The 12,997-nt window shown below is 37.9% G+C and overlaps 2 protein-coding genes across 2 annotated transcripts; both read left to right on the forward strand.

Moving 5' to 3' along the window:
• Positions 1 to 6,675: 6,675 nt before the first annotated feature.
• Positions 6,676 to 9,389, forward strand: LOC115706258 (protein OXIDATIVE STRESS 3 LIKE 1). Its single transcript, XM_030633847.2, has 2 exons — positions 6,676 to 7,301; positions 8,621 to 9,389. Exons 1-2 carry the CDS (start codon positions 7,015 to 7,017, stop codon positions 9,129 to 9,131), a joined length of 798 nt encoding a protein of 265 aa, XP_030489707.1. The 5' UTR covers positions 6,676 to 7,014; the 3' UTR covers positions 9,132 to 9,389.
• Positions 9,390 to 9,452: 63 nt separating this feature from the next.
• On the forward strand, positions 9,453 to 12,167 carry LOC115704064 (uncharacterized). The gene is made up of 2 exons (XM_030631286.2): positions 9,453 to 10,746; positions 10,882 to 12,167. Exons 1-2 carry the CDS (start codon positions 10,739 to 10,741, stop codon positions 11,843 to 11,845), a joined length of 972 nt encoding a protein of 323 aa, XP_030487146.1. The 5' UTR covers positions 9,453 to 10,738; the 3' UTR covers positions 11,846 to 12,167.
• The last annotated feature ends 830 nt before the right edge of the window (positions 12,168 to 12,997 follow it).

The following is a 12,997-nucleotide window of genomic DNA, read 5'->3' on the forward strand; positions in this document are numbered from 1 at the left end:
CATATCACAAAGACAAAACTAATCAGAGTAAAAAAAAATTGTAATAACAAAATACAATTCTGAAGCTACACCTAAGCCAAAAAAAAAAAACGGGCAGACTTAGCCGGAGAAAAAAAACAACCTTCAATAGTTACAGATATTATGAAAGTATGAGATAATCAAAAATTCAAACATAGAGAGCAAAACAAGATCAGAGATTAATGTAAGCAATCATTCTTTAATAACATAATGCACTCTTTAATCAAGGCTAAAAAACAACTAAGCCACCTTATCGATCGATATGTGAATCTCAAAATTACAACACTCAAAGGCTCTCTAAAACTCTTAGGTGGTATTTGATTTACCGGAATGTAATAGTAATGGTAATAGGAATAGTAATAGAATGTAATGGTAATAGTAATGGGAATACTATTACCATGTTTGATTTATTTTGTAATAAACTTTGTAATTAGAATTGAATTGATAAAAATATCCTTCCTTTATTTATTTATTTATATTTTCAAAGTGAGAAAGAAAAAGAATAAAAGTGTCTTTTTATTATTTATTTATTTTTTTTTTTTGGTGAAAGGGAGGGGTTTTAAAACCCCATTCATTGAAAAAAAAAACGACCAAGCCGAACAGTACAACAGACACAAAACTAACCGAAAAAGCAAACTCTTAGCTAACAAACAACAACAACTACCAACACTACCCACTACTTAAACTGAAAGAGGCCCAACAACGCCCGAAGGCACAAACTTATACCAACATTAATCAGGATTCCATTCTTGAACATCAGAGAACACCTTCTCGTCCATGACTCCCAAATCAAGAACACCAGTAGCCCCTACTGCAGCAGCCCACTTCGCTGAGTTGTGAGCCAAGAAGTTGTAGGTCCTGTCAATTTTACTGATCTTGAAATCATCAAGTAGCCTGACCGTGTTTTTGAACTGGTTTATTGCACCAACAATGTCAATAAATTGGTTCGTGTTGCAAGTGATCGAGCAATTGGCAACCACAACTTCATTGTCACATTGGAAAGCCACTTTCCCCTTCAAATGTTCCCTTGCGAACTCGGCTGCATTTGCCCAGATGGTCGCTTCTGCTAACAGAGGGTTCGTAGCAGAAAGTCTCTCCGCGAAGATTGCCACAACTCTGTCCTGCTCATCTCTGAAAACAGCCGCTCCAAAAGATTGGTTATGCTGAATTGATACATCAGTGCAGCAATTCCACCATCCTGCTTCGGACGTGCGCAGATGACCTCTCTTCTCATTCTTCGGTTTCCATCTGGATAAGTGATCATTGTATGACCGGTGCACTGAGTTGACGATCTCCGTTATAGGGCGGAGTCTCGTACCATGAATTAATCCATTTCGGGCATCCCAGATTGCTTTAAAAATACAGAGTGCACCTGTCATGAATTCATCGAAAGACAAAAGACTTGGTCTATGCTTATTATCCTGGAACCAAGTCATCCATTCTGTCCAGGAGCTATAACTTAACGAATTAGTTCTCATTCCCCACATACTTCCAAACCATATTGCCTTTGCAAAGTAGCAATCCCAAAACAAATGTAATGATGACTCCTCTCCTTCCTCACAAATGGGACATTCCTTTGATTGGAGAGGAGAACTATTCCAATCTTTTCTCTGGTAGGAAGAGCATCTCTCATTATTTTCCACCACAACAACTTCAACCTCCCATGGATAGGCGAATTCCATAAAATTCTCCAATCCCAAGAGGTATGTCGCTGCGTTTTGGAATTCGTTACCAGTTTAAAAGCTGATTTGACCGAGAAGCGGCCACGAGGATCACCAATCCACCTCCAGGAGTCTGGTTTGGATTGATGGGGCAGCCCGATATTAAGGATGTTTCTTGCATCGCTCTCGCTGAACCACTTCCTTACCCTTTCTTCATTCCAAGTCATATTCTCGTTAATGAAATAGTTGACCAAATTTGCACCTTGAGTAGCATCCAACAGGGGCTGAGGCAAGTGATCACCATTGGGCACCCACGCATCGAACCAGATTGAGGTGGCCCTGCCATCTCCAATTTCTCGACACATACCTTCTTTTAGTAAGGTTCTTGACCTTAGAATTGCTTTCCATAGGGTCGACTCTGATCCTTTCATCTCAACATCAAAGAGATTTGACCCTTTTAGATACTTCTCAGTCACGATAGAACTCCAAAGATTTTGGGGTTCCTTTACGAGTTTCCAGCCCCACTTTAAGAGGAGGGCCTGATTGATGTCTTTGATTCTTCGGATGCCAAGGCCACCCTTGTATTTTGATTTGCAAATTGAACTCCAAGATATAGTGTGCACAGGATTCCTCCTTTCGTTATCACCCCACCAGAATTTTCTTAGACTTTGCTCCATTTTATTAGCTATACCACAAGGGATCACCTCCGATGCCGCCACATAAATAGGAATTGAAGTCCCTACCGATTGGATTAGACATGTACGCCCAGCTTTCGAAAGCAGACGAGCCTTCCACCCGTCTATTCTTGTGAGGACTCTTTGCACTAGATATTGCATGTCTTTAGACCGATTCTTGGAACTGAACAGTGGTATTCCGAGATAAGTGGCATCATTCTGCATCTTTCTCATGCCCAGGAGGGTAGTGATATCACTAATTCGATTTTTTGGGACCCCCTTTGAGAAGAAAACTGTTGATTTTTGCAGGTTAATCGCTTGTCCTGACCAAGCGCGGTACTTTTGAAGACACTCCAGAAAGGCCTGGGCTTCTTTAATCGTGGCTTGACCGAATAGGACTACATCATCTGCAAACATAAGATGAGTAATCGCAGGGGCTGAGCGAGTAACTTTGATCCCCTTAATCCTTCCTTCAGATGTGTAATCCTGCAGGAGCCGAGATAACATATCTGCTGCTAGGATAAAAAGAGTGGGGGATAGTGGATCCCCTTGCCTGAGCCCACTCGTGGGGTGGATAGTGCCTTGTTTAACCCCATTGATCATCAAATTCATTTTCTTGATTTGTATACAACTCTTGATCCAACCCAGCAAAGGATTCTTGAAGCCGTGGAAGTTGAGGACCTCCATTATAAAATCCCAGTCCATCTTGTCGTAAGCCTTCTCCATATCGAGCTTTATCATCATAAAACCCTTTGAGCCTTTTTTCCGAGCCATTGAGTGAATAATCTCTTTGGCTATTGCTGTATTCTCAGTGGTACATCTCCCTTTGATGAAAGCTGTTTGCGTCGGGGAGATGATACAAGGAAGAATATCTCGCAGACGGGTGGTTATGACTTTAGAAATGCATTTGTATATCACATTACACAAGGCTATGGGCCGAAAATCACCGACCTTTGAAGGGCCCTCCTTTTTTGGCACCAACACAATGTTAGTATCGTTGATGTAGTGAGGTAGTTCAGCGGTGTTGAAGAAGTGTTTAATGAAATTGAGGAAGTCCTCTTTGATCGTGTCCCAGTGGGATCGGAAGAAAATCACTGGGAATCCATCAGGTCCCGGGGCCTTGTCCACTCCCATGGAAGCTAAGGCATTCAGAATTTCCGCTTCTGAGGGAGGGTCCATAAGGTCCTCCTTTAACAAATTATCCATTCTCAAGTGGTTCCAATCCTCAGCTTCAAACTTGATCCGAGAACCATTCTTAGAAAACGTACTGGTAAATTTCTGAATAAATAGCTTGGCTATTTCCTTCAGATCTTCAATCGATTCCCCCTGTTCATTCTTCAGGCATTGGATATAGTTTCGTCTTCTTCTTGTTACCGTGCTTGCCATGAAAAATTTTGTTGAACGGTCTCCATCCTTTAGCCAAGCAACTCGCGATTTTTGGCGCCAAAAAATTTCTTCTCTTCTTAGCCTTTCCTCAAGATCAGCTCTCGCATTTGAGTGAGCCTTTTCATCGAAGTTTTTAGCCTCTTCGATTGACTTAAGGGTTACTCGAGCCTCATTTATCTGAACAGATAGCTTCTTGAATTGCTCCTTGTTCCATTTGGTTAGGTGATCCTTGGTGTGCTTGATCTTGCGATAAAGATTAACCATTGGATGTTGATGACCTTTCTCTATCCAAGCTCTTTTTACCACCCAAAACACTCTAGGATCTCTTTCCCACATCATTTCGTACTTGAATTGGGGCTTGGTGCAGAACTTTCCACCTAGGGTGTCCAAAAGAATAGGATTGTGATCGGAAGAAGTAGCAGTGAGGTGGGAGACAATAGCATTCGGCCAGTCAACTCTCCAATCGGTTGAAGCCATGGCTCTATCAAGACGAGCTCTCTTCAAGGAAGATCCCACAGAGGGATCCATACTTTTCTTGAACCATGTAAACTTGACCCCTGTGTATCCCAGATCAACTAACCCGGTTCGATGGACCATTCTTCTTAAGTCGAAGGAGTACCTCGTTGTATTGGAGGCATTGGCATAATTCAAGTTTTCTCCATCTTTTAAAGTGCCATTAAGGTCTCCCATTAAGAGCAGAGGAAAGTTGCAGTGATCAATATACTCCCCAACCTTTTTCCAAAATTCCTCCTTTTCCCCGAAAGAAGGAGGCCCATAGATTCCCATGATGATCCATGGTCGCTCCGGAGGATCGGAGGATATAATTCCAATGACTTTATTCTAATCGGCATCCTGTATATTACAATCCACACCCAATTTCCAGCAAAGCGCTAGCCCGCCCCCAGTTCCCTGCGGAGGGACATAACATATTCCTGGAAAATGCAGTTTTCCCATGAGCCCGTGTAACTTTACTTCTGCTAGCCTAACTTCTGAAAGGATCAAAACTTCGGGATTTGACTTCCGGATGAGCTCCTTGAGTTGTCGAACTGTCGCGGCATTCCCGAGCCCGCGACAGTTCCAATCTAGGAGTTTCATGATGCATTGGGAGACATTTTTGGGCAAGTCTCCACAGCCCCAAAGCGAAAATCCTGATTTATACCCTCAGCGGTTGCATCTCCCTCCCCATTTATCTCCCGGATGGTACAAGATGATTTCTGTTTTGAGCTTCTATCTACAAGCACAAAGTGGTTGTCAAGGTCCACAGTGAGATCAAACATCTCATTATCCCAGTGAGCTTTGATTGTTTGCTGCTGCTTTGTCGCACTTCTTTTTTGGTTTCTTTTGAATACGTTTGGTTTGACTCCAACAGTCGGGTTGGCTTTTGCTGGTCTTCCTCGTCGACGTTGAGTCGATACCTGCCCCTCTTCTTCATTAGCACTCTTCTCAGTCCTGATAGACACCGGGCGACCTCTCTTTCTTTTAATTTTTGCATCTTCCACTGAACCTGGGGAGAATCCCGATTCTACTGCAATTACAGGGGAGGGGTCTTTGATATCCTTTGAGCTTTGATTGCTGGTTAAAGGAGAGAGATTCGAATCTCCCATAGTGCTTTCCTGGTCATTATACTTCAATGGACTAGGCCCAATAAGAATCCCATCCAATGCCTTACGTTTCTTTGGGCCACTTTCGAATTCCATGGACCTTATATCGTTGATGTCAAAAATGGGATTAAAAATTGAGGGCTCCCTCATATATTTATCAACAGTCCCCAGCCCAGTTAATGTGTTGAAGCCCATCTCCCATAGTTGCTTTGAAGGCCAAGATAAAATTTGGGCCTGACTGCCCAGAAGAGTTGTGTACGGGTTGAATTTACTTGGGCCCGAAGATGAGGAGCCCAGGCCCAAAGTTGACTTAGAATCCTTCTCGTTTGACTCCTTTGATAAATTGGGGGTGCCGTTACCCTTTGAAGCATTCTTTCCAGGTTGGTCTTGAGCAGAAGAGGAAATAAACTGACCGTTGTAGCTGGTATCATTCTGAATTACTGCATCCGACCCAGGTTCCTGTCCCTCTCCTTTGTCTGCTGCCTGTACTGTAACCGAAGGCACGCCGGAGGAGGAGTCATTTTCAGGTTCCACAGCTGTTGACGCTGGAATGGGCAAATTTGCAGGCAGTTTTTTCACCACCAGATTGGCTGTATCCTCAATCGGGCAAATTTCACCTATCCCGGGCAGTGTCTTTTTATTATTTAGTTGTTATTGTAATACTTCATTCATGAGGTGTAAGAGTGTAATGAGAATTCATAACATTAGTGTAATGCCCATTACAATAAAATTCCACTACGAAAGTTAGAAAGACAAACTAAACATTGTAATAGTGACTTTGATTCCATTCAACCAAACATGTTACAGACTTGAAGTATTAGCTGGTAACAAACTACCAAACAATAAATTTGTTAGGACAGTTACAAACAGTGAGGTTGAAAGTGTCATTAAGCTGATTAAGCCCATACTAACCATAGAATTAAGAACGGGAAATTTTAATTTTTTTTCCAAATATTTATCAGGTCAAAACAGGGTATTGTATCCATAACCTAGTAAATAATTATATAATGTAGTGTAATTTCTTATTTAATTATTTATATTAATATATGAAAAATAAATCGATAAGAAGAAAACACCAACTTAAATTCAATGGACATAGAGAAAGCCAGAGATGGGACCCATGTCACTAGCTATGTTTCACGCGATACGATAATCAAGTATATAAATAGGTAGGATGAACGGGGGTCAAAGCAATATAGTCAAACACATCATTGTACAGAGTTAAAACATCGTATTCCATTCTACAACATCTCAGAACACTAGATTTTTATTTAAATAATTTTAAATTAAATAAGTGGATAAATAGGCAGATAATTTATTTTACTCATTCCAATGGAGCATCGTCTCAATTCAGACCTGGTTCATTCTAATCAGGATAAGGTTTCATTTCACCTTATTTATTCTCTCTCTTCCCTTTTTATATATAATATAAATATATTTTTTTATTATCCTTATAGATATAAATTATTCAATCCTCCACAAAAAGGTATTTCTTTCTTTCTTTCTCTCCTGAGCAAAAGAATATCACAACAATGGCGTAAATATCGCCTCCCCCATGTGCTCTTCAATCCTCTCTATATCTCTATCTGATTTTCTTTTCCCTAATTTCTATCTCTCTCACACACACACACTCAACAGACTCTTCCTTCTGATTCAGTGTTCCAACTTTGAATCATGTCGCTTGCTCTGCAGAGCAATAGAGGAGACACGATCCGACGGTCGAGATTCATCCACGGTATGCCCTGTCTCTCGATCTACGACTCATCGGACCCCAAAAACTTCTCCGGGGATCGGCGATTAGAGCCGGATATGGAATCTTGTAGCTCATCTTCTCTTGGGAGGAATTCCGACGTGTCTGATGAGTCTTCCAACGGCGAAGATTCAGCCGATGATGAGGCTCAGAGCTCGTTTAAAGGACCCTTAGACACCATGGAGGGGCTTGAGGAAGTTCTTCCCATCAAGTATGTTTCTTTTTGATACCCTTTTGATTACTTCTCTCGGCTCTTGCTTCAGTTTTTTGAGTACCCTTTGGGTTACTATTTTTGTTCTTGTTTAAGTTGATTGTTGTTTCACTTTCAACTAATTAGACCTTGGGAGTTTGGAAATTTAGCTTCGGTAACTCTTTATCATATTTATTTGATCTGGGAGTGCTTTAAATATGGGGAAGTTGCCAAATTAACAACATGAGAAAGTGTAAAAGTTGCCAAAATAGCCACTTTGATTTTTCATATGTTCGGTTAGTGTAAATTTAGAAGGTCGTTTTATGGTTCCCTACTAAATGTTTTTATAAAATCTATTTTTTACAAAATGGGCTTTAATTTACTTGGAGTTTTAAGACTCTTATGAGTGGGTTTAAGGCTTTTCTTTGGCTACATTTATGTGTTAATTAACGTTTGAGCCTTGTTTGTTGTGACTGATCTTCTTGACATTGAGAAAGGCTAATCAAACAAGAGAGAGAGAGAGAGAGAGAGAGAGGTGTTGCTTTTCGGTTATACTTCATTGGATTCTTTTGGTTTCTTCACTGGAACTTTTGTTTTTTTGTCTTTGGTCATTTTGATCTCTAATGATCAGAAGAGTTCAAATTTATTTTTGCTATCTGTTATACTTTGCCAGCAAACAAGAAGAGCATGTAGAGCTGGCCAAATGGCTCAAAATAGGGAACAAGGCATGAGAAAGATAAGCTAGTGACAAATCTAACATTGTGACTTTTAAGGTTTCTTAATATGGAGTTATTGAGAGCAGCTGTGATATTCCATATCTTTAGGATTTTCTTATAGACGACAAACAGAGCACTAGGTAAGACAGAACACTAAGATTAAGATTTGAAGTTCCCAATCGGTTCAGCTTTAAAAGATTTCGAAAAAAATCCTTTGGTAAGAAAAATGGGGGGCATAGTATACCTCTTTTGTTCTTCAATGTTTGATGATTCAAAATAGATATTGTTGTTATTTTTGGACTGGTACAGGCAACTACGGCTGTCCATTGTACTTATCTTGCCAATTTGTCCTTTGAGATGAGTATTGAGTTTTTTATTTACTGATAAGATATTCAATTTCAAATTAATGAATTGAACTGAGAAGTAGTGTTGAAATTAAAGAGTGAACAACATAAAAGGGAACACGAATACGATCCCCTTATCCATGAAAACCATTTTTTTTCTTTAATTCGTATTAATATGCATGCAATTAAAGGCAGAAAACCCCATTTATGAACTGTTTCACTAGTTGCATGAATTTATTTGATTTAATGGATTTAACGAACAATCTTTGTTATATTTCAGGAGAGGCATATCCAAGTTCTACAACGGCAAATCCAAGTCCTTCACAAGCTTATCAGATGCTACATCTGTCTCATCTATTAAAGAGTTTGCAAAGCCAGAAAATCCCTACACCAGGAAGCGCAAGAATTTAATAGCTCGCTCTAGCCTCTTAGACAAAAACAGGACCTACTCATTGAAGGACCTTCGAAGTGGAACTTCAAAGAGAACAACCAGCTCAAGTCGAAGCTCGTTCCTACATGGTGAAGCTTTGAATAGCTCAGGCAACAACATTAGTAACGAGGACTCGAGCTCAATTTCAACTTCGCCATCTTGCAGTCGTCCACCATTGCATCCACCTCTGCATCCACATGTTAAGCGATCACCAACAAATGAATCATCATCACCTCCCCAAAGAAAATCTTCATGGCGCTCTTTCTCTTTGTCGGATCTGCAGTCTGTTGCTGCCGCTGCTGCTGCTTCCACAGCTAACTTAAGAGGCTTGGCTATCTCTAGTGGAGGCAATGACGAATAATTACATTAAAGGGTCGAGACTCATCTGAAATTTCAGTTTTTGGCATGCTTGGAGATTGTCTTTTGTGTTGAAGATCTTCATTATTACGCTCTAACTCATCAGAGTCTACTTAGTTATGTACTTTTTTATGATTTAATATTTATTACTCACTTCAGAGGTTATGTATTAATGCTCATACTTCTACAGATATAACTACAAGTACTAAATGTTACTTTCTTTGCTCTTTGTATATATATATATTTCTCGGATTATTAGGCATTTTCTTGTGTTATTTCTTTGATATACAACGGTTACTCACATTAAATAATCTGAAACATAGTCAAGTATATCTTTAGTTGGATTTGAAGAAAATGCGAGTATTATATGCTAATTTTTTTGGTTTGTCAGAATTATATGTAACAAAGTTAATTCAACATATAAGCTAAGATGCGTTAAGTTTTTATCATTATCATTGATTGGTCAACGGGTTTATGCATTGGACAATTTGTTATGACTTGTAAAAGAAGCATTTAGATAAATATATATACGTAGGTATTTTATATAAATCTTGTGTATTAGAGATATAATGTAAGTTGAAAAATGGAATATACAATTTTGTGTTGTCTCATAACAATTTTATAGCAAACAATAACATAAAACAATAACAGGAAAAACAATGGTCTACTTACTTCGTACTGTCTTTGCCTTTTCCTTTTCCTTAATACCTTTTTTATTTTGACTACGTATTAATGGGAAAAGTTTTCAAAGATACACACGAAGAACGTGTCATTCATGCACAGAGTAGACGTAACTCGTAGAAAGAGACTTAACACAAAGCTGTTTTATCTTTTATTTTTCTCTCGTTTCATTTATTACAATATAAAAGAGACAAATCAACGAGTTATAAACTGATAATTTTTACTAAACTATTATTACATTTTACTTTTTGTTATCATGTATCTCTCTTCTGAGGACCAAACTATCTTAAAAACAAACTCCACCATTGTCAGCCATTGAAACAGAGGATGTAGTGTACTATTATGTAAACTGAAAAACCAAACAATTAAGACTGAAACTCTTCAAGGAATGATTTTCTATTCATAGCAAGCCAAGGTTTGATGGAATTAATGTATTGTGAAAAGGATTCTTGATAAGAGTATATAGAGGAGATTAGGAGAGGCCTTCTTTTTTGACAGGTCAGCATTGCTTCAGTTATTTTCTCATTGCCAAAATAAAATTATCAGAAAAAGGAAATATAAAAATCCATTCAAAAATTAAAAAATAAAAAGAAAATGGAAATTTAAAAGGATTTTAGACACATTTATTATATAAATACCATAATGGATTAATATTCATTAATGACATTTGTAAAGCTAACAAATCCATTCTAAAGTAGATTACAAAATGATAGAAACAACATTATTACACCAACTCATACTAAGTAAGCAAAATTTGACTCCAAGCAAAATTTGACTATATATATGTAATAGAATCTGGTACTTCTACTACACAAGACTCAAGAAGAGTAGTCTCTCTCTGGGTCACTCTCAAGATTATATATGTGGTTGCAGAGAATCAGCCATTGATTCCGAGAAATAACCTTTTATCAATTGGTCAAAAACCATAAAATGTACAGGTGGTCTCTGCTTAGTCCATGCTCACTCAGTACTACTATACATACATATAATACTATTGTGATTTTGCTTCGGTTGTTTGAATATTCTATGATTTTGAAAGTCACCCATTTTCTCTTGTTTTTTTGTTTTAATAGGATGCCCACTGTTCCTGTGTCCCAAGAGGAGTTCAGGAGGTTCCACACCATAGACCGTGACCTGTACAGTCTTTTGGTGTTCGTCCTCTTTAGGGACCCAGCCGAGTCAATGCGAGTGTTGGGTCTGTGGCTATGGCTAGAGCAAAAGGGGTTCCACAGCATAATCAAAAGAATGTTAACCTTACCCCATTTTCTCATAAACGAGCTGGCTGACGAGGCTGTGACTTGCTTCACGCTTCTCACCACACCCGATAACCTTTTGGCCTCACTCGACCTCAACATCACCAGCCTCAACGACTCCCCACTCATACAATGCCTCATGAAAAACGACATCACGTTCCAATTCTTCAAGGCCAATAATCGCCAAAACTCAGCTCAAGAGTTCACCAACATCGTAGAAGACGTCTGTTATAGAGCTTTCAGTGACTTAATGCACCAGGCAATACTTCTCGAAACAAGTAGTCAGAACCATAACATGGTGCTGCCCACCATGTCGTTTCACTCCAATTTTCGTCGTGCTGGGCTACACTTCGGCGGCGGTAGCAGCAGTGGCAGTAGTGGTGGTACCACTGAGCTAAATGGGTCATCATTATCATCCTCATCCTCGTCCTCGTCCTCAGTACCAGCAGTAGTAGTACCCCCAGATGATCGAACCATGTTCGTGACTTTTTCTAAAGGATACCATGTTTATGAGTGGGAAGTAAGGGAGTTTTTCACAAGGACTTATGGGGATTGCATTGAGTCACTGCATATGCAAGAAGTTCAGCCTACTGAGCAGTCTCTGTTTGCTCGGATTGTGTTTTACTCGGCTGCCACCATTGATGTCATACTCGATGGACATAATAAAGCCAAGTTTACCATTAATGGGAAGCACGTTTGGATGAGGAAGTTCGTCCCGAAACGCACCAAATCTCAATTGCTGCCGCCGCTACCCAATTTGCCAGCTTCATTGTTGGATGATTAGGCCCAGCCTACAGTACCTTATATTTTCTTCTCTTTGGAATAAATCTAATCAATGGAACTAGTCTTGTTATTTAGAACACTCAATCATGATCAACACACACAAGTTATAGACATTATAACGTTTAATTTTCACTCTTCAATTGTATTGGCATAGCCCATTTACCAGCAACTACCCACTTAATTAGCTTGTTTGTTTTCCAAATGAAAATGTTCCTCATGGGATAGATATTCAATAAAAGTTTTCATTATAATTGAATCCTGAGTAATTTATGTTTGTTAGATTTTTTTTGTGTTAAGATTTTTTATTTATTTTTATAATTGAATTGTATGTGAATCCACTCTAACTTAAATACATTGAAGTTTAAGAAAGTTTTATTATTGATATTATTGTTATTATTTTGTTGAAAAAAGAAAAACATAATAAAATTAGTTATGCTAGTGGATAACGATACCATGCCAAAAATAAGAGACTAGTTCCAATACTTATTTTGAAAACTTAATTTTACTTTTAATTTTATAACAATAAATGTTCACGTGCTATGTGCTACCAAAATTTGAGAACAAAAATAAAATTAGTGAATTTAGTTTTCTACTCATTACAAGAGTCTCATTTTTTAAGAAACAAATCCTTGTTTTTTTCTAAAAAAAAAAAATCTAGTTAATGCAAAAAAATAAAATATATATAGTTGTTCATAAATTTGTAAACTATATTTAGTTGTGTATGTAGAAATTTTTAAATTAATTTTTTGTAGAAGTTATATTATTTGGTTGAACATGAAAAGTATAATTTTTTATTGTTGAATATTGATTTTTTTTTTTATTTTTAAAAACCATTGAATATTGATTTGAAATGGAAAAATTAACAATTAAAAATAATAGGCATAAAATAAAATATTAATTACAAAAACATTAATTTTTAATAATAAATATAAAATTTAATTATATGTATTTCTATGTATTATGAGTGAGGAGAATATTTAAAATCTACTCCTTTTGGCCTTACTTAGAATAGAATTGTAGAAAAAAAATATCTAGACATGAAAAATGAGAATTTGAATAATATTTTTCCAATAATGAGTATCGCTATTAGGTATTTTAAGGTGCCAAACAATACTATACCAATTAATATTGTACGGAAATGAAATGATTATAA

Source organism: Cannabis sativa, chromosome 1 (assembly GCF_029168945.1).
Source record: "Cannabis sativa cultivar Pink pepper isolate KNU-18-1 chromosome 1, ASM2916894v1, whole genome shotgun sequence".
Taxonomy (NCBI): domain Eukaryota; kingdom Viridiplantae; phylum Streptophyta; class Magnoliopsida; order Rosales; family Cannabaceae; genus Cannabis; species Cannabis sativa.